Genomic DNA, 25,960 nt, shown 5'->3' on the forward strand with positions numbered 1-25,960 from the left:
TATGGTGGAGTAAGAGTAGTAGCGAGAGGTATTTTGATTGGGAAAGCTGTAGACGTAGACGTAGACGTAGATGTAAAGTAAGTGTAAATGCGGAGAAGACACTTAAACTTTATAAGAATTGGAGAGATCAACCGAAAGCCCCTGTGCCGAGGTTGCTTGCGGAGCTTCACTTTCATGCCGTGACTATCATTATTGTGCATTATTCGATGCTCTTGACAAAATAATGTCAAACAGATGGGAGATAAATATAAGACACCGAATATAAAAATTAGAAAACAAAAAGGGTATACGGTGCTAGACTCTAGCTCTAGCTGCCTGCTAGTTCATCCCCATCAACTCCCCCAGCTCATCGGTCGTGAGTGTACTCCTCCTCCGATCGCCGGTCTTCTTCCGCGCGAGCTTCCCTCCTCGAGCCCTCTTCCGACTTTCTTGTTCCCTTCGTGCTTGTTCGGCGGCGCGGGCTTCGCTTTCAGCGGCGGCTAGTTTTTGGTGCACGCTCATGCGGGTGGGGGCCTGTTGATTATGATGTTAGCTGGGGGTTGAGTATTGGAAAGAGTACTAGACTCACCGGACGCGGCCCTTTGGGCTCGACTCGTTTTCTTGATGGTCGCCGCGTTACGGCGTCGGAGGCGTGCGCCTTTATTGGCATCGTGTCGTCTTCTTGTGTTTGCTCAGGTGATGATTTGTTCGATTTCTCGGAAAAGGCGGCCTCTTTTCGTGGTAGGCGTGCAGCTGATACGGTGTTGTCGCTCCTTTCTTTCAAGGCCCGACTCGAGCTGGATTGAGGTTGCTCTTTTGGAGGCGCCGAATCTTTGTGAATCGTTGCTTCAGCCATCTCTTCTTCGAACTCAGCATCTTCTTCTTCCTGGTCTTCGAAAATTGGCGAGTGCATGGCGACGTCGCCGTCTCGGAGCCGAGACTGTTTCGAATCGACCTGGACATCGAGCTTCAAGCCCATCCGAAGCTCTTCCGCTCGGACGGAGCCTCCCCCGTGTGCGATCCGCTTGTGCCAGCCATCCATCATAGTGACCGCTTGCCTCCACCGGCTTTCCATCTTCTCCCAGCCTTCGCGGAGTTGTTTGATTTCTTCGTCACGCACCTCGACCTCTTCTAAGGGTACGAATGACGGGTTGGTGAGTAGTGTCCGTAGATGCTCCAGTACTTGGTCCATTTCGCCGGATAGCTCCTCACAGGATGCTGGCAGGTTCGTTACGGCAGGGCTACCGTTGGTCGACTTCTGCGCTGTGCTCGACGCTGCTTGCGGATATCCATCATCTGTGGCCTCTTCTGCTGCCGATAGTCCTTGTACCTCCTTCAGGGTGTGGACGGTGTTTCGCGCGAGGAAAATCAACGAGTCGTTCTCGTCACTGAGTGTCTGACACAATTGCGTAAGAAATTCGTTTGTTTCCTCCTTCAGGCTGTACCCCGGGTCATTCACACCCTCACCCCCTGAGAGGTACCTTGACCTGGATTGGCTGGCAGTCGGATTGATGTTGATCGTCGTTACGCCTAGTCCGTCTCTTCTCCCCCGCTGTCGGTCCGCAAGATGTGCCTTCAGCTTCTGTAGCTCGAGGTCTCGCTTGCGAATATCGTTGGCACACTGAGCCCGAACTTGCTGCACAGTCGTCTTCATGCGCTGGACCTGATCTTTCAGCCCCCGGATAGTCGCCTCCGCAGTCGACATGTTGGTTTTGAGTGCTCGTTCCTGTGCATCGGCCAGCGCCAGCGATCGCGATAGTTCCGACTTCTTCGTTTGGAGTTTTTCCTGCAAAACTTAGTCCTGTCCGTAAGCCCCTGTCCAAACACAACGTACGATTTCCACCGTCTTATGCGAGTCCTCCGCCCGCAGCGTCCTTATCGTCGTCGCAAGGTTCTCTCGATGCTCTGCTTCACGCTTCAAATAGTCAGTCAGAATGCGCCGGGTAAAAAGCAAGGGCGAAACTTACGTCTCGCCTCAGAACCAGATCATTGACCAAGTTGATAATTCTCGCCATCGTGGTCGCGACTCCACCCTCCTCGTCATTTGGATTTGCAAAATCAATCGGTCGGCCACTCTTCACCAGCCCTCGAGCCAATAAGACATTATTAATGTATGTAGAAGCAGCCTGCAGATCTCCCTGCGGCTCCATGACGAACGGCGTGCTTGTCCTGCAAGCGCCTGGAAGATTAGTATAGAGATAAAAGCGAGGTTGATGTGCCTCGAGAGAGTATTGTTGCGACTCGAAAACGATCGTATCTTGAAACTCCGAAAGGGGAAGAAAGTAAACACCGTTAATTGTTGGGGCGACGGTAGACACCACAAGTGCTGATCCCCGCCCGTTCTGTGGCGCTGGTTGCCAGGTTGACCGCATCAGACGTTGAAGGCTTGGTGATCATCTTAACGGCTTCTGGAGCAATAGTCAGATGATCCTTGCTAGTGTGAATGGTTGATGATGGGCCCAAGAGGTAATTCCTTGCATTCTTGACCTTTCCACGCGTAGATGGTTGACTTTTGTTGACAAGCTGTAGGGGAAGCCGGGCTGCTCCAACGCCAGGGCCAGATTCTATACGGCCAGGGTAGCTGGGATGCTGCCGTGAGCGCTTTTTCGGAGGTAATCACTCGCTTTCTCCTCTGCAGCTGGTTCTGTCTCCGGACATATCGCTGCTGTGCGGCCATTCTGAGCATTATCTAATTGATGCCTAAGGCACTCAAGTGTCCTGATGTAGATGCACTCTCAGTGTTAGACAACAGAGCAGCGACATACACCAAACTCTTACGGTACGACCAAGCGTTGAAAGATGCCAAGCAAATGATCAAGCAGAACAAGCAGGATGAACGTGTAAGAGCTCGTCGTGTTTCTTCTAATTCTTATACTGATGATTTTAGGGATATTTACGTTGCGCCAAAGCTCTACTACTAGACGGAAAACCTGAGAAGGCCCTTGAAGTCTACGCATACGCACTAAAGACAATATCAAAGGATAACCCACGGCGGCAGGTAAACATATGCCTATCCCATCTACTATATGTAACTGACCGGCGCAGGTCATGGAGCAAATGCACACAAAGCTCCACGCGAAGTTGGTATCCAACAACTATGACCCGTTTACAGTTTTTCCGCTAGAAATAGCAAGGATGGTGCTGGAACACTTCGACTTCAAACAGATTGTGTACGTCCAGCTCTTTGCTTGTCTCTTATTACTCCTCTAACCAGGCTACAGCGCCATCCTCCGCGTCTCCAAAGGCTGGGACCGCTTCCTCACCTCAGTCCGGGATCTCTGGCTCCGTATCGACTTTACAAACGCACGAAGCAAGATTCACTGGTCATCGGCCCTTTCCTACATCCGCCGCTCAAAAGCAACCCTCACAGCAGCAATAGTCACAAACCTAACCAAAGCCTCCATCCGCAAAGTCCTTGAATACCTCAGCCGGTGCCCGAACCTCCAACATTTGGAAATCCACTCCCCCTCATCCGCACAAGACATCCTCGCGCTCTTTAAATCAAGCAAAAACCTCCAAGTGCTCCTCATATCAGCCGAAACCACAATCCCACAATCAATCACAGCCTCCCTCTTAACTTCCCTCCCCAATCTCCAGCGCCTCGAAATCCACCGATCCTCAAAGACCCCCTCCGCACACACAACTTGGCCTTCATCCCTCCCCAACCTACGAAGTATAACCCTCGGCACCACCGAATCCGGCGTGCCTCAAAACTACACCCCAGCCCTGTACATCCCCCGCCAAATCGACCCCTCAACGCCACTAAGCATAGCAAACCTCACCGAACTCCGCCTCCACTCAAACCCGGAAGTCTTCGTCCTCGCCCCGCCAACATTCAACCCGGCCGACCTCCCAAACCTCAAAAAACTCGACATCAGCGGCCTCTACATGTCAGGAGACTTCGGACTCCCACCCACGCTAGAATTCCTGAGAATCCGCGGCGGCGCCGCAGCCGAAGCTCTACCCTTCGCCTTCACCACACCAGACCCAGACCCATACACAGAAATAGCCGGAACAGAATCAGCAGCAAGTGGCAATGTTGACTCCCAAAATCAACCCCCCTTCCACCTCCCCGCCCTCACAACCCTAATCCTCAGCGACGTCCCCTGGGCCACGCCGCTAACCCTCGCCTCCTTCCTGCTGAGCACAAAGCCCACCCTGCGGATCCTGCACATCGACAGCTGTTTCCGCGTGACTGCGATCGCGTTCATTGAGATCCTGCGCCAGTTCGAGTATGGTTCTGGTCGGGGGTTTAAGATCGAGACGCTGAACCTGGCGCATATTATGGGCGTTGACGATGCGTCGGTTTCCATGGTCGTGATGATTTTGGAGGGGTTGAGGGTGCTCAATATTTCGTTTACTGATGTTACGGGCGTGGCGATTAAGGCGGCTGTTGGGATGAAGAGGATGGCACTTCCGGGTGATGGGATTGCTGGGGGTTTGGATGGACCTGGGGGTGGGGTGGAGTGTGTCTATGTGAAGGGGTGTGAGAATATCTCGTCGGATGCCATTGATTATGGGCGGTCGAAGGGGTTGGTTATTGTTACTTGAGCTTTAGCTTCAACTTGGTATGAGCGTTGATTGGAAAAGTAGTTTATTGAATAAAGTCTATGATGTTTTATCTTCTTTGGTTTCGGGGTCTTTTATCACTACCTATCACTGCTAGAGTTATGCACATACATGCTTGGGGTGGAATGATGAGTCTATACGCCTCGCTCCTTACACCACTTCTCGACTTCCTTCGCTAGCTTCTCCTTCTGATCGCGGACTAGCTCCATCATCGGCTCGACGAGCTTCTGGCGGCTGCCGTCGTAGTCACCAGTTCCTTGAGCTTTCAGGGGTGCAAGGACTTCGTCGTAGATCGAAATCATCATATCCATAACGGCAGATAGCTGGTTTGGGAGCCACTAGACGTAAATATTAGCAACTGCTGAGCGAGCAGAGAAAAGGACGACAAACCGTAACAATGGGACTTCCCCCAGTAGCAGTCGGGTGAGGTGTGCGACGGATGATATACTCCCTTGCGAACAGCCAGTGTCTCCAGCGGAAGCTTCGGACGTGGTTCAGTGTTCGGAGAAACAAGATCACGGTTTCGGTGTCCTTCAGAGCAAAATCACGGACACCTAGTTCTTCTGCCTTTGTACGGATGTGAGCGAGGAATGTACGGTGAGGGAGAGGCCTGTATGCGCGGAACTCGTGGAGGATCTTGGTTAGGGGCGTGTTTGGCATTGGGATTTGGAGCAGGTGGTCGAGAAGGGGGATCTATTGTTGTTAGCCTTGTGATTTTCTTCCAACATGAGATAAATTGTACAATGCTATCGTTGGCACCGCTTTCGCCTCGGAAATGAAGAGGGTGGTTATTTTCTACACCGTCGTAGATCACGCCGTTGGGGAACATGGATTGCGAGGTGATGCCAAAGATAAAGACGCGAAATGAGAGGTACTCTGATGGCTTAGAGTTGGCCCACATGTCTATGTAGTGTAAGTTTAATGCTCTTACATAGAGAACAGTGTTTCGACAACGTACCTTCCATACCGGCTTCGATCTTTTCCATTGAGGCAAGGATCTCTCGGAACCCATCGTTGACAGTGGATCGAGGACCACCCTGCTGTATGGTGTCGATGACTTGAAGAGCACCACTAATCAGACCAGGTGTATCCTTCACCATGTCAATGTGTGTCAAGATAAAACCAGCTTCGGAGCTGCGAGGGTCAAGGCCACGCTCGAAACCCCGGACCAGGCGCAGGTTGGAGTAGACGAGACCTTTAGAAGAATCCTCGAGAGTGTAGTTGAACAACGCATATGAAGCTGCATAGGACATAAAGGGAGGAATATCCAAGCTGAAAGGTCAATACATATCCCATCTCGACGGGTGTGAAGGGTGTTGGTGACTTACATCTTTGCGCAGCGATACAAGGGTCTAGCGACAGCTTTAGGCAATAGTTCTCGACCGAGACCGTAACCACCGTCTGGGTTCTTGCACCAGTTCTCCCAGCATGGCTCAAGAAGGTAGGAAGAGGCAACAAAGGAATAGTCACGGAAGACGGCCATGATGTTGTAGAGGTCCAATTTCCCGTCAGGGGTGACGAGCTTGTCAACTTCATCAGTCAAGTCGGGGAGCTCTAGAACAGCTGGACCTAACTCGTAGGTGGCCAGCAGACCCGGGGACCCATTTTGCTTGACGACAGGGAGACGATCAAGCAGGGACATGAGAGGCTTGAAGGCATGTGGGAGGGTAGTAGGGGAGGTGAGGTAAGGCAAGAAGCCTGTGGAAGTGGTGATGGTGAAAGGGTCTAAGGAATGAGACAAGGTAGAGGGGTCATCATGGATGTGAGGAAAGAGCTCAAGTGTGGGTGGGGAGTCTGAGATGACTTTGGCAGGCGACATGGTGTCTAAAAGGGAACAAAGGAAAATGGGACACGGATGACTGGGTGATATAAAAGACCTCTTGATGGATATTGGAGAGGAGATGAATGAAATTGAGAGTGAAAAAGTAATTGGGCTTCTTCTGAGTAGAGGAAGGACGAGAGAGATAAGGAGTTTGGCAGGAAAGCAGCAGCTTCTTATAATGGCTCGAGGCCGGTATCAATTCCGGCCTCAGAGGGTCCATTACGAAAGAGAAAGAGATCACGCAGGGCGTCAAAAATAACCGATGGAACTGTTGCAAAATCAAAGTTTACACACTTCTGATAAGCAATAATGACCAGGAAAGCCATCCCCAGCAGCTCTTCACATACCCCCAGGGTTTCTTATGTGATTATATACCGTCCTATCTATACAAAAGCTTGGCACCAATAGGGCTGTTTTCTATCACGTGATATCACTACTCTGGCATAATACACTCCTGAAACCTCTCATTCAGTGATGACTAGCCTACATAGTGAAAAACAGAGTCCGGGCTTATGCACAGACTCATTTCGAAGCAGGAAGAAGGTCATGTTGGAGTAACCCAAGCCCAGTATCCCCATCGGAGGTTGCCACGAAGTTGTCATTGGGTATGAGGCCGGAATTCTCCCGGCCTCCGGTTGTAGCCGGCCTCGTGCCAAGTTGATCAGGTTCATGTGCGAGATAACGGAAAGCCGAAACCTAGAAGCTCTGAAGCATGCTATTCGAGTCTAACCCCAGCTCATCCCCGCAAACACTCCCCGCCAAGCACTGTCGTGCGTCTATTTGACACTACCAACTACGAAACTAGTGGGTAGAGTCTAGATAGCCAAAACCATGTGGGCATGGCATAGGGCTTCGAAATTCGTGAAGAGACCTGATGGCGCTTGGAACTCTCGTGGCATGAGAGTTCAAGAGGCACAGGTCTTCGCGCTTCCAGAGCCAATCCTGTAATCTTATATCGGGGCTCATAAGGAGATCTGAGCCAGAATGAATGCAGATCGTTGGTTGCCACAGTCAGGCAGCCGCAGCGATCACTCATGAATCGGTTGGCCGGCCCAATGATTCGATGTGACGGCTAACGCGGCTGCGTTCAATAAGAGCTATGGTATGAGTCTGCGCGGCTCCACGAAGATAACACCAAAATAAACACCACATCGATAAGAAGGAGGAACGTATAAGAGCGGTGTTGATTATTAGATGTGTCTAAGTCGTCAATAATGTACATATCGTGTCTATAATACAGTTATACACTACATCATCAGATTGTTAGCACCAAGCTCATCTGCAAGCGGAGAACCTGAACTCACCAGTTATAACCTTGCAACGGTGTCATGATCCCGAATTCAAGTTTGTCTGTCCCCCACTCGCCGGCGGCCCGTCTGTACTCGGAGATACTGTTTGGATCTTGCGGTACTCCTCCTCAAGCTGTTTCTGCATCTCAAAATCGGCCTGTCGCTCTAGTCGAATGCGTTGCTTCTCCATGTCTCGTTCGACGCCTTTATGCATGGACTGTAGAAAAAGGATATTAGTCTCAAGAGTAAATAGTAACAGCCAAATCTCCTCGCGTACCGCTTTTTCTTGTTCTTGTGACCAGTGGACAAAGTAGACGATTCCCGCGGTGGCTAAGCTTGTGCCGAGGAATGTGAGCTTTGAAGCTCGCGACATCTTGAGTATCGTTTGTAGTACCACAAAGAGAGCAAAAATATCGAAGATCAGCCGATTGATAAGGGTCAATTGCGAGTTGGAAAAAGGCATCCTGGTGAGACGATACCCTTGGTGATGGCGGTGTCGGGCGGCAGAACAAACGACCGCCCAAGAGGGTCATCCGTAGTGCGGAGACCCAGCTCAACGCCGCATCTTGAGCTTCGTCTTCAGTTTCAGAGCTCATATACTTCTTTTTTTCGCCGACGCTTTACTATAGGGCCGACTGATACTAGCTTAAAGTCCTCATCCGTCAAGATGGTGAGTCTGCGACTGTTATCGCCACCCATTCAGGAGATGCTAACTCTCTTATAGTCCGCTCAGAACTCCGCAGGCATTCAGACGCTTCTCGAAGTAAGCTATACTGGGTGTCACTATCAAAAACTATAGGGGTTAACTCGTATACCAGGCCGAGAGGGACGCCCAAAAGATTGTTCAGCAAGGTAAGTTGCTTCCTCGAACCCCACCAACTCTACGAGATGCTGACGTGTCGCATTATACAGCTAGAGAATGTACGAACCCTAAACCAACGATTATATGATCACTAATCGACGCTGGTCAACAGACCGTACGAAGCGGATAAGGGACGCCAGATCGGAGGCGCAGAAGGAGATCGAAGAGTACAGGTCGCAGAAGGAGGAGGAGTTCAAGAAGTTTGAAGGACAGGTGAGACCTGCTTTCGACAGGACATCTCCTCGGAGAGATATGCCTTGGCCGCTTTACGGTCGGACCCGCTAACGTCATATACTCTTCTAGCACTCGAGTGGTTACAAGAAGGCCGAGGAGGAAGCGAACCAGGAAGCCGAAGCCAAGATTGCGGAGATCAAGAAGGCCGGAAAAGAAAAGGGTCCTAAGGTCGTTGAGAAATTGATCCACGCGCTCACAGACGTGAAGCCCGAGCCGTCTGCGAAGATCGTTGTCAAGGCATAGGTTGTGGGTGCGAGTTGATTTCATCGGTGATTGTGAACATACTCAGTTTATTTGCTGCTTTAGAGCCTATAAAGCCATTATCATCCTACAGTGTCTGGATTGTATCATGGTCTTATTCCAGAGACAGCATCGGGTCTATGAAGCGCTGTCGTAAACCCATATCTCCCCTCAAACCACGACTCATGGCATATTTTATACAAGTGGCTGGCAAGATTTGTCCCTCAATCCGGACACTTTTCTCTAAGTGTACTCTGATATCTATACCTTGTACGTTTTCGATTGATTGATATTATCACATGCATGATGCTTTGCTATTTATCAGCCTCAGGCACCAATTGCGTCACACTGCATCTACACATGTTTTGAGCTTGGCCGCAACAATACTCCGTATTCTTCTCCTATATTAAACGCACAAGCATAAAACATGAAAGGCACTTCTGGTGGTGCCTTCATGACAAAGAGCGCCAAGTTTCTAAGCTTCAGCTATCGCTCGTTCCGATATATTTGTCCAAGCTGCTCCGTACGGCGTTTCAGCTCATCACGTAGCAGCAGTTCGCGAAACGCCCCTGATCCACGTCTTGAGGATTTTGGCAAGGTCATTAGGGACGAGTATGCGGTGATTAGAGGACATTATGGTAATACCGACATTTCATGATAGAGCTCGCGAACATTGTTGTTGATCAAAAATGAACAGATACCCCACAGCGTCCGATAATCCTCGCACATGGCCTGCTTGGATTTGCGGAGCTACGGCTCGCTGGACCTCTTCTTCCTGGTGTGCAGTACTGGCGAGGCATTAAGGAAGCGCTGTCGATGAAAGGCGTGGAAGTCCATACCGCAACTGTGCCTCCGTCGGCATCTATCGAGATGCGCGCTAAAGCACTTGCAGAGAACATTGCCTCAACTGCGCGGGGGAAAGAAGTAAACATTATAGCGTACGTTGCGCACTCTCCTTTTGTGTATGGCCTGTCTGACATGATGCAGTCATAGCATGGTACGCCGCGCTGTTCCATGATCAAGCCTTTGCTCACACATGTCTGCAGGGGTGAGATATTACAGTCGCATCAACGCTCCCGGCCGTCGTTAATAGAGAGAAAGCGGACTTGATTCACGATACATGATCACACATCTAAAGCCTAAAGATTTCAAGGTTTTGTCCTTGACGACTATCGCTACCCCACATAGGGGTGAGTTGTTTCCGGACTATTTCGACAAGATGCTAATGGAAACCAGGTTCTGCAGTAGCAGACTATGTTCTCCACCAGATTGGCGGTGCGCTTGCGCAACTCGATTCTTAGTACATCGCTAACAGATATCCCTCATAGATGATCGTCTAGCCCAGCTCTATTACCTTCTAGAGAGGATCAGCATTGAGTCGGGGGCGTTCTCCCAGCTGACGCGCGAATATATGGAGAAAACCTTCAATCCTAGCACACCAGATATCCATGATGTTCGGTACGTGTCGTCCAAGGATCCACCTTCATAGGGCTGATGTCGCACTGTCGCAGGTACTTTTCCTATGGAGCAGTTATGGAGCCAAGGCTTTGGTCTGTCTTTCGCTTGTCCCACCGTCTGCTACAGCAAATGGAAGGGTACAATGACGGACTAGTCAGTGTTGCTAGTAGCAAATGGGGAGGAGACCACGGGTACAAGGGAACTCTCATGGGCGTGAGCCACTTGGACCTCATCAATTGGAGTAATCGACTCAAGTGGCTCGCTGGTGAGATCACTGGACAAAAGCCGAAGTTCGTGTTGAGCCCCTGAACCTGGAAGAACAGTTTCGTGGCTGACTCGTTGATTATCCACAGATTTAACGCTGTTGCGTTTTATCTAGACATTGCTGGTATGTGTTAATTGGCGCTTGCGTCATGGTACGCTCTTCACGAGCAAGGCTAAGCTCGCTTTCCTTTCACAGATATGCTTGCCAAGGAAGGACTTTGAAGGGGTTAAGATAGAGCTGTGTAGATTGTGACTTAGAATCTTGGTGCCTAGAGAGCCCTACCGGGGTATTTCTCGGCTATGCACGATTTCGTTTGGCAAACGGCGCCAAACGACCCTCTTTGAGCGGCATCATTCCTTTTTCAATTCGCCCCGGTCTCAGTCTCTTGCAGTCGCGTAGTTCCTGGTGGGCTGACTGGTGTGATCAAGGGTGGCGGTGCACCCTTGTATGCCATGGACGCAGCGACGGTGGCTTAGCGCCAATGGCAGGTCCATAATTGGAATCTTTGGAAGGCAACCGAATAGGAGATATTCTGGCGAGGAGTATATCAATGACAGCATGCACTAGGTGTGCACCCAGGAGAATATAATCTGGAATGTATCCACATCATCACTGCCCTTGAAGGCATCGCGTGTTGTTGTTGTTCCTCTTATCGATCGCTCGACTCCGAAGACGCCGAGAACAACTGCCCCACGGTTGTCGGCCAGCCTTCCTGTTCCTCAGCCTTAACGTCATTCTTCTCCCGTATATTCTTTGTAGTTCGTTTCGAATTACTTTCATTTTTTGACTCTTCTCCGTCTCCCGCGTACTCCAGACCATCCGTAGTAGAGTATCTGGAGCTTCCGAGACAGCCAAAACAAGACCCCCAGTGTTGTGGGATCGTGGTTGGTCGTCCTCCGCTCAGACTGCAATCCGGCTGCTCCGCGAGTAACCCCGAACCCGTTCGCCATGTCTGTTGCCATTCATTTGGATCGTGCGCACACACATTTTACCAATCTCGACTTTATTACCGGAAAGGTTGTTCTCACTCTACCTTCCGAAGCTTCAATAGCCGGGATCCAGGTCAAATTAGAGGCTGAAAGTCGCACGCGTCTAGCGGGGCCTCGATACCCGAACGATGAACGATCGGACAAGAAGCGTACGGAGCTTGAGGTCCACAAGGCACGGCATTCCCAATTTTTTCGTGCATGACTTGGTCACTGATACTTAGTATAGCTGCTGTATAAAGTGACAGATCTATTCCCTGACCCAGCTTTAGTCCAAAACCAAGCATCTCCGACTACTGCTTTCACTTTGCCTGCAGGCAGATACGAGTACCCATTTCGGTTCAAGGTGAGTCTTTCTGTATGAGGTACATCAACCAAGGCTGACTGCTATAGTTTCCCTTTAATAATGCATGCAACCCGCACAACAGCATGCTCACCAACCTCAATTGGTCGGGGCTCAAGGTTGAGATGGCAAAACAGGCCAATCGTCACGTAAAGCGGACGTTACCCCCATCGCTGTCTGGCTTCCCAGGAATGGCGGAGATCAAATACTATGTCAAAGCCACCGTGTCTCGCCCCCAGTTCTATAAAGAGAACCTCCGAGCAGTAAGTGCAGTTCCTAGGCTTTCTCCTCCGGGAGCCCTAATACCGGTCATTTCTACAGCCAACTAACTTTCACACTCAGATCACCAATCTCACTTTCCTTCCCATAGAGCCACCTAGGTCTGGCAACCCAAAGGAAGAAGCGTACGCCAGGCGACAGCACCAGTTCACCACCGGTCCAACACCATCTCCCAAGAGCCTATTTCGCAAGGGCTCTAGCTTATCCCTCAAAGATCCTTCTGCAGGTTCTCTCCGTGTCTCTGCTGACCTCCGACTACCGAATCCCTCCATACTCACCTGCAATGAGCCTATACCGATGCGCGTTCTAGTTAGCAAGCTGTCTGAATCATTCGAGACGGTGTTTCTACAGATGGTGCAAATTGAACTGATCTCATACACCCACATCCAAGCTCAAGACCTAAAGCGAACAGAAAACAGTTCTTGGGTGATTCTGAGCCTCAGCAATATGGGAATTCCCCTAGGGAGAGGTGGAGATCCTGCCGGCACAGAATGGACCATTGACGACAATATGTGGAAGCGCCTGTCGCTGCCCACTTCTGTTGCCCCTTCTTTCCAAACTTGTAATATTTCGAGAAACTATGAGCTCGAGGTGCGCATCGGGCTGGCCCATGGTACGGTGGGAAATATGACGGTAAGTGGAATCTGAGAACAATTGGTGAAGCGGTCAAGTGTTTCTAACTCATTTGACAGTCGCAACTCATTGTCATACCCTTGAGAGTGCCTGTTCGAGTCTACTCCGGCATTACACCACCTCCAGCATTGCTGGAGGCGATGGCCACTAATACGCCAGTCAAGCCTAAACCCCCCACCCACACGCCAAGTTGGCCGCGGCAAGACGACTCGGAACGACCTCCAATGCCCCCAAGGCCAGCAGCTCCTCCTGCTTTCAATCCCGATGAAGGCCTGGACGATGCTCCGCCGAGTTACGAAGACGCAATGGCTGAGTCGCTCAGTCCTTTGGATGGCCCTCGTCGCGAGTATTACCCACCAGATGCCTCTTCTAGCAGATCTTCCGTTGATTCCGGAGCTGATGCGAAACCCTCAGTTGGAGAAGCCCCTAAACCGTCCAACCCGATCTATAGCAACCATGGCGCAAATTCATCTTCCGAGTCCTTCGACATGCTACCATCTACCCCGCCAGAGTCTCGTTCCGGATCGCCCTTGGGAGCCCCGGCCCGCCACCAGAGTATACTCAAGGTTCAGAGATCTCCAAATCCAATGGAAGAGAGCCCACCGCAGTATCAGCCGGTAGAAGAAAGCTCCAGGCCCGCTCACGGACAGGAACGGAGGCCATCTCGGAGGATGAATCTCGGAGTGCCCAACAGGAAACCGGTGCCTAATCCAAGTCGAACAAATGCAAACCCAAGACCCGAGACCGGTCTCTGATGGTTTCTTCTGGCTTATCCTGCGAAGGCAGATCCTTGACTTTCATCCGCCACTTAGACGGCGCGGCCTTATACCAAAATTGCATAAGGAGTTATGGGACCCTCAATGAGCCTTTCTTCCTATACTCCCGCATATTCTTGATACCATTCTTATTTCTTGTTGCAAGCTAATGTTTATAATACATTCTGCAGCGCAGACAGTCCAATAGAGCTGCCATTCTTTTGATTAGAACATATTATCTAACTTCCAAAGTAGATAGGTAGGCAGTAGTAAGGAGAGTAGTGTGTCAAGAGAGTCCGAGCGCGGAACATGTCCGGCGGAATAGCTGTTCCTCCGCTTCCGAGTCCTCCAGGGCATTCGCGGCCCAGGCAAACCAAGATTAAATGATTGAATGATTCAGACATCGCCCATCAAAACGAAGTTATCCCCGACCGATTCCATCTAAACTCGACTACCGCTTGATCGCTTTTACTCTGTCTATCCGGGCTGAAAGAATAAAATCCGGTACTGCCCCACGCCTCGCTACGCTTCGAGCGCTTCATTGCGACTCGTTCAACCATCCGGAACAAAGGCCGCGGAGATGGCCCACGGCCAGGAAGATTGCGCCTCGGTGCTCGAGCAGTTCGTGCACGATGTCGCCAACCTCCCAGCGGAGATCAACCATTTAATGGAAGAAATACAAGCCAAAGACAAGGTCATTCAAGATTGCCGTTCTGTGATCAATTCCCGCGACGCGAGTATACAAAAGTTCATCAAAGCCAACGGTAGTCTCACGCCGAACCCGAAAGAAGAGCAATATTCGAAGATCATATTGCAGAACCTCGATCGGTCACACCAATTACAAGATGAGAAGATCCAGCTCAGCGAGAAAGCGTGTATCTTACTGGATCGGCAAATCAAGAAACTCGACGTCAAGATCCGCGATCTTCAAAACGAGGGCGTACTCTCCAACGACCCTCCCATCCCATCTCTCTTCAACAACAAAGACCAATATCGCGACCCTCCCAAGATCTTCTTTCCCGATTCTACCACCGAAAACTCCTCATATACCGCCCCCCTAACCGCATCCTCCGGCAACGCAAACCCCCTAGGCGCAAGCCAACGCCTCAACCTCTCCCTCAATCGCGCAAACTCCGCCTCCGCATTAGCATCGCAGAACGCCGCGCGCTCCTCCGCCCCTGCAACACCCGCTTCAGCAGCCGCCCACTTCCAACAACGCCAACGGGAATCCTCTGCCGGCGCAATCGACAGCAAACGCCGCCGCCTCAACGCAACCCTCGGCACCCTCCCCGCCGCCTCCTCCAACCTCCGCCAATCCTCCCTCGGCCCCGGCACCCCCAAACCAGGCACCCCAGGCTCCAGCCGCGCCGGCAGCGCCGGCCCCCGCTCCGCAGGAATCACGAAAAAGGCCCTCACGAAAAAGGTCGCCCCGCACCAGCAACTGAAGAAACTCAAGGCCGGCCTCAAACCGACAAAGCGCTCATCATCCTCTAGCCGCCTCAAGGGAATCTCGCACAAGAAATCCCCCTCTGGCGGCGACGACGAGGAAGACGACTCCATGCTCAGCTCCGCGAATACTTCTGATTCTGAGAACGGCGGGCTCGATCTTGATGATGATGATGAGGACGAGGGGAACGAGGACACGAAGGTTTATTGTACCTGTCGGACGGTCAGCCATGGGGACATGGTGGCTTGTGATAATGAGGATTGCAAGTTTGAGTGGTTTCACTGGAAGTGTGTCGGGTTGACGAGGGAGCCTGTTGGGAAGTGGTACTGTCCTGATTGTTTGGCTGCGAAGGGGTTTGACTAGGTGATCGACTGTAATAGTGATGCGCTCTTCATGACATCTTACGACCCGCATGTATATCCCTATAATCTCACATTCCTACTATATGAACGGTGCTGCGAAGGAATGACTCCAAGTGGCCATGGATCGTAGATTCTAAATACTAACTAATCCTGAACAGCCCTTCTCATGCCTATTCTATATCAGACATGCAGTGCAGACCCTATCCCCAAAAGATATGCAACGCCATCGCTATGCAAATAAAACACGAGCCATCGTATAGTATAGCCAAGCCAATCGCCCAGGCCGAACCAGATAACCAAACTAACTACCTAGAACGACAGCGGACTTTTCTCATGAATCCAAGTCTCGAAGTACTCGCAATTCTCTGGACTCACTGCGCCACCGGGGACGCACAGGTTGAATACGGGACAGTGGCCGCAGGGCACCTCCGTCATGCCGTTCTTCACGAGCCTGTCTTCAGCGGCAGAGGCATCCTCGCCTGGCTTGCGGGCTTGCTGTGCTTTGATTTCGTCGGGGTTTTTCACGGATTTGTAGAATTCGCCGTTATTCAGCGCGACGAGCTTATTGTCGTAGCAGAGCATTTCGAGGAGTTGGAGGACGCTCTCCTCGCCTAGGCGCACGGGCGTGATGCCGCTTTGGTTGACGGCGGTTGTTAGCGCTGCAATTGTCGGGTATCCCTTGTAGCCGGCTGGGTAGGGGAGGTAAGACTTTTGGCCGGCCTCTTTCTTCACCTCCACGCTTCCAGCGGCGGTCTTGAGACGCTTGTTGCGCGATTTGTCGGCGGCTGGGACCTCGTACCAGCTCTTGCGGCTGACTGTGAATTCGATGAATCCCGAGACGACGCCAATAAAGTTCTCGTCGAGGACTCCGTCTGTGAACCATGCTCCGCCTGTGACGTCTTCGCTGGGTGCAAGGCCTGCCAGCATGTACATTTTCCGGCTAGGGAATTTGACATTGTGAACGCTCTTGATGTAGTTTTTGCCTTCGAGGGACTTGAGGCAGCGGTCTAGGATGGATTTGTGGAGGTTGGTGCGGCCTTGAATGGCGCGGACCCAGATGCCCGAGCGCCCTGTTGAATGGATCACATTGTATACTAAACTCTCGTCGGGGCTGAGGTTTTGAAGTCTGGAGAGAACGGGATTTAGTACGCGATGGAGTGGTGATGGCTATCACGAGTCCAATCTTACTTCTCGGCATCCTCTCTTGGAATGATCTTCCATGCGAGCCGCTCATTTTTACCCTGGAGCAGGCGGAATAGTTTCTGGTCGACGAGGGACTGTGTGCATTGGAGGAGGAGGGGGAGGTCGCCCTTAGGGACTATATCTAGCGATAGAAGGTCCTGCTGGTAGAAGAGGTGATCGATAGCGAACTTGCTGATACAGGCATCGTAGAGTCTGGAGGCGAGCTCAGGCACAGAGCCGCCAGACCCCGCGGAGGCCATGATGGGTGGAAGTTGAAACCGAGCGTCAATCACCGTCGGGGCTCCAGCGTTTGCATTCTCAGAGATACATCCGGGCGCGGCAAGTATCAGACGATAGCCAGGTCGACTGACAGTGGGATTGTCCTTGTTGAAGAAGAGCAGGCGCAAGTCCGAGAGAGAAAGTCACGCAGTGAATCGTCGAAAAGATGTTTTTTTTGGCGGGTCTGAGTCAGAAACGGCTTAGCGCCTGTCAGAGCTCCCCGGCTTGCTGATGCCTGAAGGCTCAGGCTACAAGCAGTGCAGCGCCTGGGCTCGGAAATTTCCAGAAGCTCGGAGGTTCCTCAATATTACCTGCGTCGGCGCCAGAGCACCTCTGACTTTGTTGTTTACTCTCCGCAAACCTTCACCTTGCTATCTTTCACACTCCGTTAGACATCTCACTATGGCTGACGCTTTGAAGGCTGAGGGCAACAAGGCCTTCTCTGCTAAGGACTACCCGACTGCCATGTAAGTATACGCTACCCCGCTTTGGTGAGGAGAGGTCAGGCAATCGAGTCCAGTGTGCTGATGGTTGAGTAGTGAGAAGTTCACTCAAGCGATCGAACTCGATGCTAGCAACCATGTCCTCTTTTCCAACCGCTCTGCCGTGTACGCTGCCCAAGGAAAATACGAAGAAGCCCTCACCGATGCCGAGAAGGCTGTCGAAATCAAGCCAGACTGGTCCAAGGGCCACCAGCGAAAGGGAGCTGCCTACCGTGGTCTAGGAGATCTTTGTGCGTTTCTCTACATTGTCAGGTAAATCCTACAAATTGCTAACCCTCGCAGTGTCCGCCCACGATGCCTACGAAGAAGCCATCAAGATCGAACCTACAAACGAACAAGCAAAGAACGGTTTCAACGCTGTCAAGAGAGCCATTGAGGCTGAAGCCCAGGCTGACGGTGTTACCGGAGACCCTACGGGCGGACTCGGTGGCATCTTCAACGACCCTCAGCTTTTCCAGAAACTGTCCTCCAACCCCAAGACCTCCGCACTTCTCGCCGACGGCGACTTCATGGCCAAGCTCAAGCGAATCCAACAGAACCCGAACAACATTGGAGAGGAGATTAAGGATCCGCGGTTCCTGCAGGTTATGAGTGTGTTGCTAGGCATTGACATGAGCTTTGGTGCTCCCCCTGAGGGCGCCACTGGCCCGTCGGGTGCCACAGAGGCTGAGGAGGACGTGCCGATGCCGGACGTCCGCCCATCCGCTCCTAAGAAGCAACCTGAGCCAGAGCCCGAGGATGAGGAGGCTATCGCCAAGAAGAAGGCCCAGGAGGCTGGTGATGCCGAGAAGAAGATTGGAAACGATTTTTACAAGAAGAAGCAGTTCGATGAGGCTATCACACACTACACCAAGGCTTGGGAGCTGAACAAGGACGTCACATACCTCAACAACATCGGTGCTGCCAAGTTCGAGAAGGGCGACCTCCAGGGTGCCATTGAGACCTGCCGACAGGCTATTGAGGAAGGCCGTGAGCACCGCGCGGACTTTAAGATCATTGCCAAGTAGGACCGGCGTCCTAACATTCTTGTGAGAAATGCTAACCACATCTGCAGGGCTTTCACCAGAATTGGTACCGCGTACGAGAAGCAAGGAGACCTCGACAAGGCCATCGAGAACTACAACAAATCGCTCACCGAACACCGCACACCCGACGCTCTCACCAAGCTGCGCAACGCCGAAAAGGCCCGCGACACGGCCAAGAAGGAGGCCTACGTTGACCCCGAAGCCGCCGAGCAAGCCCGCGAACTCGGCCAGAAGAAGTTCCAGGAGGCCGACTGGCCCGGTGCCGTCGACGCCTTCACCGAGATGACCAAGCGCGCCCCCGAGGATCCTCGAGGATACTCCAACCGCGCCGCTGCTCTCATCAAGCTGATGGCTTTCCCTCAAGCCGTGCAGGACTGCGATGAGGCCATCGCTCGCGACCCCAAGTTCTTCCGCGCCTACATCCGCAAGTCGCAGGCCCTTGTCGCCATGCACGAATACAGCCGCGCTATCGACGCCTGCAGCGATGCTCTGGAACACGACGATGGTTCTCACGCTCGCGAACTCGAACAGCAGCAACAGAAGGTTCTTGACGCTCAGTTCAGCGCTCGCGCTGGTGAGACCGAGCAAGAGACTATGGAGCGCATCCAGAAAGACCCAGAGGTATGATTTACTCGCTCTTTACCGTCAACATTACTAACTCAAATCCCAGATCATGTCCATCCTCCAAGACCCCGTCATGCAGAGCATCCTCCAACAAGCCAAGGGTGACCCCGCCGCCCTGCAAGAGCACATGAAGAACACCCAAGTCCGTCTCCAGATCCAGAAGCTTATGGCTGCTGGTGTTATCCGTCTTGGTCGGTGAAGTGTTGCTCGGTGAATGAAGTTTGGGTTGGATCAACGAAGCAGGAATGAAGGGAGGGGAAGGAAAGGACCGGTTCTCATGAGTCTCATAACATATTTATTTCATATTCCGTCTATACCGAAGTTCGAAATGATAATGGCTATGACAATGACAATGCATTTTCTATTTTCTTTTGCTTTATGAGTTTGGCTAGTTATGCATCGTGATATGATTCTATTCTGCGAAGCAGAATTTGGCATTCCCTCGCTAATAATGGCATAATCAATGCATAAGTCATCGGTAAATCCCTTACTCCTAGAAATTGAGCACCCACGTCAGTCTACGCTCGTACAAGATAAAACCCTGAACATGACCAGAGAAGATCCAATTCCAAGAACATCGTACCCTCCAACTAGATCAGCATTAGATACCTCCATAAACTCATTAATCTCAATCCAAAGAACATTAGGTACCACCCCATCCCACCCCTCACGAGAAACTTTCACAGACACAAACGAACCAATACCTCCCTCCAGCCAACCCAGCCCTCATCCTCAACCCACCATCCATAGATTCTAAATACACATCTATCTACCTCCTCCTAAACCTCGGCATACTCGGCACAAACGCCACAGCCCTAATCCCCTCCTCCTTCCTCCTCACAAACATAAGGCCCAGAAGAATATAGAACAGCCCCACGACCGCAGCCTGCGCATACTGCACATTCGCCAGGCGGTGCGCGCCGTGAAATGTGATTCCGTTGCCGATGTCCAGTACGAGATTATTATCGTCGTCTGAGCTGTCGTTGCCTGAGTTGATCCCCGAGCCGGACTCAGACGCCAAAACCTCTAGGGCATTCATCGCCTGTAATGACCCCACGCCCATCAGCAGCGCGAGGCCAAGTGCAATGGCGCTGAATACCGCGGCGAGGAATAGTGTGAATTTGTACCGCCGCTTTTGGGATGAGCTCATTAGGGCGACCCAGAGGATTAGGCTGCTGAGGATTAGGAGGGCGTAGTGCAGGACCGGGAGTTGATAGTAGAAGACGGAGTCTTGGAGGTCTTGGATGAGCGGGATGGTGGTGTTTAGGAATTGGGTTAGTTGGGGGAGGGATTGTGAGGGGAGGTTCTCGGTGTAGAGCTCGGCGATGTCGGGGGCGGATTTTGTGCGGAGGTTTGTGATGCAGTGGGTTTGGGTTGAGTTGGAGTTAGAGTCAGAGGAGGAGGAGGAAGTTTCGGTTGTGGTTATGCAGCCGCCTATGGAGGGAGCGGATGTTAGATTGGGTTGGATTGTATGGAGTAGGGTAGGGAGACAGTAGGAGGGTTGGGCAGCGTACCGAAATATCCAATCCCGAATTCGATATCTTGGGATGTGTTCTGGCGGAGCTGTACGAGGTAGAGAGAGTCCAGGCCTGCTTTGTTGGTCATGCAGCCGATTATGGGGAAGACTGATGGCGTGGATGGTTAATATCTATCGAGAGATATAGGAGAAGCAGAAGGACATACCACCCATAACCAGGATGGTAAGGAAAGAGAGAACCGCGAGCCAGATGAGCAACGGACTGCAACCCCTGCTCTTCTTCTTCTCATGGCTAGCACCGACTGGCTGGTAGTATGGTGCTGGCTGCATGGAGTGATGGCCGTTGGGGGGTGGGTGATGTGGTGGTCCCCTGGATGTCCGAGCAGGAGGCTTGCCACGGCCTGCAGTGCGTCTTCCGAATCTCATCGTTGCTTTTGATGGAGAATAGGCTCTGGGTGGGGAGTAGAACAGTCCGGGTGTTGATTTCGAGGGGAACCAAAGCCCTATTTAACATGTTGAGGTTCAAGAAAAAGTCCAATTCCTTCAATGTGACCATTAGCTGAGCACTCCACCATGTCCATCTCGCACCTTTCGAGGGCTTGCATGTGGCCCCTATGTGGCTGGAAGGAGCATACGACGAGTACACCGTCATTCCAGGGCTCTTTATGATTTGCCAGAGTTTGACATAGCCACCGAGCCCAGAATTGAAAAGGGTGTGTTCCCGAGGGCAACCATACAAGCCGCTAATCATAACTTTAATTGTAGGGGTCCAAGCCAGACCGAAAGGCTGGAAGCCGAGGGGAGCAATGTCAACCAAGCACAAGGCTGGAGATGCCAAGGCATACCAAAGGCTGTTGATCTTGTACGTCGACGCGGATTGGACATCACAACATTCAGTTTATACTGAGCATTGCACCAAAGGGGTCTGTTGGCTACGGGTTGTTCTAAAGTTAGCCACCAAGACCATAGCAAACTCTCGCGGTTCGTTCGGGCGAGGCAGCGCACAAAGAAGACCATGCAGGGAAAGGAACAACGATGTCTTCTCCGCAAGGCTGAGGTACCCAAAATTGGCCACGTGGGCAAGTCCTTTTCTGAGAAAGCCGCAGGCTGGCGGTGTTGAGAATCGTATAGCTATTTTCATTTCAGGGTTGCATCTAAAGGCTCGAAAATTTGTTTATGAACCGCTTTGACGGAAGGAAGGCATGTGCGGCAACAGCTGGTACTCAGCCTCGAGAGGTCGCTAGTGGTAGTGATAGGCTCAGCCTAGGGAGGAATGGGTCTCATATCCGACTAGGACAATCCTGTGCTCCGAAGGGAGACTCGTGCCCTTGACGACGCAGTTTGCTACTATACCGAAACATCGATCACGGAAGGCTGCTGGGCTGATCCCCTCCTTTTCTGGCATCCGTCCCGAGCCTTGCACTAGCCCTCTAATCAGGGAAACGCGTTTGCACATATTGATCGTTCGTGAGTTGGTAGGGTCAGGTTGTGGCCAGGCGCCACTCTTGTCTGAGCCGCTGTGCCATAAAACCCCATGGCCATCCATTCTCTGTTTCGGTCTTATGGAGAAGGTCTAGAAGTGATCTCTGTGAGAGCGAATCGGTCACCCATGATCCACCTAGAACAATTGTTAGCCTCGAAAATCAATGAAGATTTAGGGTTCTTACATGCGCAAAGTGCGTGACATGCCATGATACGGGCAGACGCGTCACCATCACTAGAGAGCGCAATTCCGAAAACAATTCCTAGATTCTTCTTCAGGTCGTCCTACAATTTCATCAGTAGCAGACTCTTTATCCTCTGTAATCAATTCTCGTATAAAGTGTACCTCTATGGTTCTGGTTTCCTGGCCAGGGTTTGGGCTAGCGTATAAGTTTCGAATCTCATATTCGTGAATCAATACTTTAGCCATGCATATATGTTGAATTGCCGTTGCTGGCCTTAGCGTCAGTTAGGTCCGAATGTTACGCAATCATCGAGCTTACCGTAGAGTGACCTTGTGTACCAAACAACAGGATAAGGTCTTCCCATCCTTACATCGGCAAGCGAGAAATGCAGTGGCCGGAATCCGTCAGGCTTTCGTGCTTCCCAGTTATTGATTTTATGCTTCAGCATACTTCTATCCGCGCCACTCGTGTGAGGGTCACTAGCACCATAGCAATAGTTGATAGCTCCCGCTAGAAGCCATACTGCTCGACGGGCCCAGTCTCGGTCTGTTTGGGATGTTCGTTGGGTCCATAACAGCTGCAGCTTCTCATGAAATGGACTTAATGTCAGACGTAGGGGGTTTTGCGACGACAAGGCGAACTGTATGTCCTGCATCACAAAGACCCAAAATGACGCTTCGGCAAGGCCGCCGGATATCGCACAGTCAACATGAGAGCTGATGTATACCGAACCGGCCAGAAGATGACGCTGCGAGTCGTTGGACGGGGCCTGTGCTATTCAAGTGTCAGGAAAGCTCATTGTTTATGTTAATGATCGCATGACATACAGGAGATCTGCTCAAAGAAGCGGAGTATGACTGTGGATGCCAGTAAGATATCCAGACCAATCCTTGACTCCCAGTTTCCCAAGCCAGGGAGAAGTATAGCAATGCATTTCTCATGATATTCATCTGCGGTATTCGGTGGGACGAGATTCGTTGTCTGTGACAAGTGGCGAGCTGCCGTGGCCAGGCAAGCGTAGAGTAAGAGAGGGTATGACGGCGCTCGCTCCACTACATCGACGGCGAATTGTCTCTCGTCATCGCAAGAGTCCAGCTGGCAACCAGACCATTAGCTAAGTCGCCATAAACAGGGAAAGCGAGCACTATACCCACAGACCTAGCGTCCGCTGAAAATGGCGCAGAAGGAAGGCTTCATTGAAATCCGCCAACTTGGGATTATCGTGAGGGGTATTCGGTGGTAAGGCCGAGTCCATGGAGATTGTTCGGGTGTGGGGGTTCTTGTAGGGTGAATCGATGCCGCCTGAGGGAACCGCTTGAGTTGGAGAGGGTATCGAAGGCAGGCTTGATGTGGAGTTGCTGAATCGAGTCCTGCGTTTTGGTCTGATGGAAGTTGGCGACGTGTCTGATGAGAGGACTTGATACTCGGAGGCCGTTTGTTCTGTCTCGTCCTCGAAGGATACTGTATCCTTATTAGTTTTGAAAGCCAGCCCTCAAAAGCCCGCGTAAAGGCGGACAACTAGATTTCGCACATTCAGACGGCACTTCAACCCAGACTTGACTGCCTGGAAAGGATAGATCACTTTCGCCGTAACGAGGGGGTGCTCGAGATCGCATGGAGGGGTTTTGGCCGTGTCGAAAGGTGATTTCCTCGGGTTTTGGAGGTGCAGGAATACACTCTCGTCCGGACCTTTGACAGCGAAGACATTCTGTGCCAGTCTTATCACCTATCAGAGTAGCTATTAGACAATGACATCAAGGATTTGGGTTTCGTTGGAAAAGCGAACATTTCAAATGGCGTCTGCGGCAGGTAAGACTGTTGGGAGGAGCAAGGTCAGGACCAAAACGACGCCCAAGACATGCCCATCAGGCGGAGATATCCCACTTACCATCCCCTCATCACGTTATCGGCGGGCAGGCTCTCGGGTCGAGATGGTGAAAGCCATAGATGTGAGGAATATCAATGTGGGACAGGGCAACCATTGGCAGTTAATAAGGAAACAGAAAGAAGCAAACTCATTTTTGAAACACCACAAAGGAGACGAGGGACACAGAGGGAGATAATGCATATTGAGGGTTGTCCAAGAATCAGGAGCACTAAATGATGTAGATGCAGCTAAAACGCAATGTGACAGTGATTGCGATGGGCAAAATAATGTACAACGGCTCAACTGTGGATAAACCGTTCATGCAAAAAGTGGAGCCGTCGAATTGGCATCAATAGCTGAAGCGACAAGATCATTATGGCACCAAACCTGGGAGGGTAAGAGGAGAAGGGGAGACAGGGAGATCATTTCCTCAACTAGGAGTACGGTCTTCAGCGGCACCCTTCGCAGCTTCAGGGGCGATGCTTGTTAATTTGACTTCCCGCCCACATGGCAAGGTTTGAGGAATGAGGATAATCATGGTGGAAATGAACCCGAATCCATCACAGACACCCCAGTGGCTCGAGCTTAGACGTTTTTCGATCGCGTCTCGCATTCTCCCCGAGAACCGCATGGCGATTGGCAGGCTGGCGTCTGATCACTGCCCAAATCAAGCAATCCTCACAACTAAAGATGGGAATTTGTCTTCGCTCTGTCACTGGGGCTCGTCAGGAGCATTCTGGTATCACCCATTGCACGTTGAACTCGACGACTGCAAGAGTTGGCTCGATCTTCAGTCTCCAATCCTTTAGGGGGAATGGCGCACGCCCGTTCGCCAGATCTTGCGTTCAGGCTGTCAATCGCATGCAGAGGCCCTGCGAATTACCATAGCTTGCGCTTCGTGATGGAGTCATCTGGTCCTCGGAGACGTTGACAACTCTTATTAGTTGCAGTAGCTGAACTTTCGGGCATTGGGGGCTTCCGAATGGCCCTGCAGCATCCATTCAGCATCCTCTCCAGAGGCTCAGACCTGAGATCCTTGCTTAGGCGGATCCAATCATCTCAACGGCGCCCCGGAGCCGAATGAAAGCTGCCGAGACTGCAGATTGTTCCGTTTCTATGCAAGTCTTTACAGCGCCCGTCACCCTACTCCGTACATCGCTCGCAATTGTATCCGCTTTTTCAAAGGTTCACTGGGCCAATCTCGATCGCACATTCCCCGGTTGCCACAGCCGGTGAAGGAAGGCTGTCAGGAGCAAGCATTGCCGATTGGCACTGTGGCAGTCTACTTTTGAGCCTTGGTATTCATTCCTACGTGCCTGAGAATCGGATACCCGAGTGTTATGGTCGATAGTATCGGCGCGATTCTCTAATGCCGGTGATTGTGAATCTCATTTCCGACTCATTTCGTCGGAAATCAAAGCCGAATGGCAATGAGAGATTGAATCTGAGGCAGGAGTCGTACAAGCTGCACCGGCTGCAGGTCACACAAGGCCTAGATACGTCCATGAGTCGAGTGCATAATTGGAGGAATCTGCTGCAGAGATAGGCAAAGTGTATCTGATAAATTCTGATGGTGGTGGACTAATGGCGAAGGTGAAGAACTGGAGTGCTATAGTTAGATACAGGCTGCCAAACTTCAGAAGGAAATCAATTATCAGACTGACTTGGTCAACGATGCGGGGAGAGCTCCAGTCAGGTGACGTCGTTCCGCCAGCCATCGCATGTACCCTGTTTCTCTCCTCATTTTCACCATCCACTTCGCCATTAGCATCATGCTTTTTGTTTCCTTCTTTTTATAGTCCTTCCGTTGCAC

At 51.5% G+C, this 25,960-nt stretch overlaps 14 protein-coding genes across 14 annotated transcripts; 7 read left to right on the forward strand and 7 right to left on the reverse strand.

Moving 5' to 3' along the window:
• Window positions 1-181: 181 nt before the first annotated feature.
• Window positions 182-2,340, reverse strand: BJY04DRAFT_196143 (uncharacterized protein; the record flags this gene model as incomplete). Its single annotated transcript, XM_073712323.1, has 4 exons — window positions 1,947-2,340; window positions 1,814-1,894; window positions 569-1,765; window positions 182-513 (listed from the first exon to the last, which is right to left on the reverse strand). Coding segments are annotated over exons 1-4 (1,651 nt in total), but the record flags the coding sequence as incomplete, so codon positions are not given.
• Window positions 2,341-2,397: 57 nt separating this feature from the next.
• Window positions 2,398-4,719, forward strand: BJY04DRAFT_196144 (Leucine Rich Repeat domain protein). Its single transcript, XM_073712324.1, has 7 exons — window positions 2,398-2,445; window positions 2,509-2,591; window positions 2,685-2,819; window positions 2,867-2,977; window positions 3,025-3,149; window positions 3,201-4,587; window positions 4,660-4,719. The coding sequence occupies exons 1-6, from the start codon at window positions 2,430-2,432 to the stop codon at window positions 4,528-4,530; spliced, it is 1,800 nt and encodes a 599-aa protein (XP_073568097.1). The 5' UTR covers window positions 2,398-2,429; the 3' UTR covers window positions 4,531-4,587; window positions 4,660-4,719.
• BJY04DRAFT_196148 (indoleamine 2,3-dioxygenase family protein) lies at window positions 4,557-6,582 on the reverse strand. Its single transcript, XM_073712325.1, has 5 exons — window positions 5,877-6,582; window positions 5,507-5,820; window positions 5,291-5,451; window positions 4,939-5,241; window positions 4,557-4,886 (listed from the first exon to the last, which is right to left on the reverse strand). The coding sequence occupies exons 1-5, from the start codon at window positions 6,365-6,367 to the stop codon at window positions 4,683-4,685; spliced, it is 1,473 nt and encodes a 490-aa protein (XP_073568098.1). The 5' UTR covers window positions 6,368-6,582; the 3' UTR covers window positions 4,557-4,682.
• Window positions 6,583-7,531: 949 nt separating this feature from the next.
• BJY04DRAFT_196154 (protein PET117) lies at window positions 7,532-8,222 on the reverse strand. Its single transcript, XM_073712326.1, has 3 exons — window positions 7,937-8,222; window positions 7,675-7,876; window positions 7,532-7,617 (listed from the first exon to the last, which is right to left on the reverse strand). The coding sequence occupies exons 1-2, from the start codon at window positions 8,120-8,122 to the stop codon at window positions 7,697-7,699; spliced, it is 366 nt and encodes a 121-aa protein (XP_073568099.1). The 5' UTR covers window positions 8,123-8,222; the 3' UTR covers window positions 7,532-7,617; window positions 7,675-7,696.
• A 104-nt stretch (window positions 8,223-8,326) lies between these two features.
• BJY04DRAFT_209349 (uncharacterized protein) lies at window positions 8,327-8,998 on the forward strand (the record flags this gene model as incomplete). Its single annotated transcript, XM_073714109.1, has 5 exons — window positions 8,327-8,329; window positions 8,384-8,422; window positions 8,478-8,511; window positions 8,634-8,734; window positions 8,825-8,998. 5 exons carry the CDS (start codon window positions 8,327-8,329, stop codon window positions 8,996-8,998), a joined length of 351 nt encoding a protein of 116 aa, XP_073568100.1.
• Window positions 8,999-9,358: 360 nt separating this feature from the next.
• On the forward strand, window positions 9,359-9,808 carry BJY04DRAFT_113776 (uncharacterized protein). The gene has a single exon (XM_073708197.1). The coding sequence runs from the start codon at window positions 9,423-9,425 to the stop codon at window positions 9,651-9,653; it is 231 nt and encodes a 76-aa protein (XP_073568101.1). The 5' UTR covers window positions 9,359-9,422; the 3' UTR covers window positions 9,654-9,808.
• On the forward strand, window positions 9,611-11,305 carry BJY04DRAFT_196194 (esterase/lipase family protein). The gene is made up of 9 exons (XM_073712327.1): window positions 9,611-9,633; window positions 9,693-9,933; window positions 9,983-9,993; window positions 10,096-10,185; window positions 10,232-10,270; window positions 10,324-10,453; window positions 10,507-10,743; window positions 10,807-10,841; window positions 10,914-11,305. Exons 2-9 carry the CDS (start codon window positions 9,812-9,814, stop codon window positions 10,937-10,939), a joined length of 690 nt encoding a protein of 229 aa, XP_073568102.1. The 5' UTR covers window positions 9,611-9,633; window positions 9,693-9,811; the 3' UTR covers window positions 10,940-11,305.
• On the forward strand, window positions 11,306-13,945 carry BJY04DRAFT_196205 (arrestin (or S-antigen), N-terminal domain protein). Its single transcript, XM_073712328.1, has 5 exons — window positions 11,306-11,879; window positions 11,934-12,050; window positions 12,098-12,310; window positions 12,390-12,959; window positions 13,019-13,945. Exons 1-5 carry the CDS (start codon window positions 11,667-11,669, stop codon window positions 13,712-13,714), a joined length of 1,809 nt encoding a protein of 602 aa, XP_073568103.1. The 5' UTR covers window positions 11,306-11,666; the 3' UTR covers window positions 13,715-13,945.
• Window positions 13,946-14,111: 166 nt separating this feature from the next.
• On the forward strand, window positions 14,112-15,627 carry BJY04DRAFT_113805 (putative PHD finger domain protein). Its single transcript, XM_073708198.1, has one exon. It carries the CDS (start codon window positions 14,295-14,297, stop codon window positions 15,522-15,524), a length of 1,230 nt encoding a protein of 409 aa, XP_073568104.1. The 5' UTR covers window positions 14,112-14,294; the 3' UTR covers window positions 15,525-15,627.
• A 1-nt stretch (window position 15,628) lies between these two features.
• Window positions 15,629-17,108, reverse strand: BJY04DRAFT_113808 (RPC34 RNA polymerase subunit family protein). Its single transcript, XM_073708199.1, has 2 exons — window positions 16,712-17,108; window positions 15,629-16,649 (listed from the first exon to the last, which is right to left on the reverse strand). The coding sequence occupies exons 1-2, from the start codon at window positions 16,963-16,965 to the stop codon at window positions 15,833-15,835; spliced, it is 1,071 nt and encodes a 356-aa protein (XP_073568105.1). The 5' UTR covers window positions 16,966-17,108; the 3' UTR covers window positions 15,629-15,832.
• A 202-nt stretch (window positions 17,109-17,310) lies between these two features.
• On the forward strand, window positions 17,311-19,665 carry sti1 (Hsp90 cochaperone STI1). Its single transcript, XM_073712329.1, has 5 exons — window positions 17,311-17,451; window positions 17,524-17,717; window positions 17,770-18,490; window positions 18,542-19,133; window positions 19,183-19,665. The coding sequence occupies exons 1-5, from the start codon at window positions 17,387-17,389 to the stop codon at window positions 19,333-19,335; spliced, it is 1,725 nt and encodes a 574-aa protein (XP_073568106.1). The 5' UTR covers window positions 17,311-17,386; the 3' UTR covers window positions 19,336-19,665.
• Window positions 19,666-19,717: 52 nt separating this feature from the next.
• BJY04DRAFT_113824 (uncharacterized protein) lies at window positions 19,718-20,930 on the reverse strand. The gene is made up of 2 exons (XM_073708200.1): window positions 20,651-20,930; window positions 19,718-20,570 (listed from the first exon to the last, which is right to left on the reverse strand). Exons 1-2 carry the CDS (start codon window positions 20,739-20,741, stop codon window positions 19,906-19,908), a joined length of 756 nt encoding a protein of 251 aa, XP_073568107.1. The 5' UTR covers window positions 20,742-20,930; the 3' UTR covers window positions 19,718-19,905.
• A 1,164-nt stretch (window positions 20,931-22,094) lies between these two features.
• Window positions 22,095-24,778, reverse strand: BJY04DRAFT_229850 (uncharacterized protein; the record flags this gene model as incomplete). The annotated part of the gene is made up of 8 exons (XM_073719142.1): window positions 22,095-22,231; window positions 22,281-22,380; window positions 22,442-22,548; window positions 22,599-23,054; window positions 23,108-23,375; window positions 23,431-23,741; window positions 23,812-24,018; window positions 24,592-24,778. 8 exons carry the CDS (start codon window positions 24,776-24,778, stop codon window positions 22,095-22,097), a joined length of 1,773 nt encoding a protein of 590 aa, XP_073568108.1.
• A 502-nt stretch (window positions 24,779-25,280) lies between these two features.
• On the reverse strand, window positions 25,281-25,918 carry BJY04DRAFT_196216 (uncharacterized protein). Its single transcript, XM_073712330.1, has one exon. The coding sequence runs from the start codon at window positions 25,863-25,865 to the stop codon at window positions 25,629-25,631; it is 237 nt and encodes a 78-aa protein (XP_073568109.1). The 5' UTR covers window positions 25,866-25,918; the 3' UTR covers window positions 25,281-25,628.
• Window positions 25,919-25,960: the final 42 nt, after the last annotated feature.

Source organism: Aspergillus karnatakaensis, assembly GCF_047715665.1.
Source record: "Aspergillus karnatakaensis strain CBS 102800 unplaced genomic scaffold BJY04scaffold_47, whole genome shotgun sequence".
NCBI lineage: Eukaryota > Fungi > Ascomycota > Eurotiomycetes > Eurotiales > Aspergillaceae > Aspergillus > Aspergillus karnatakaensis.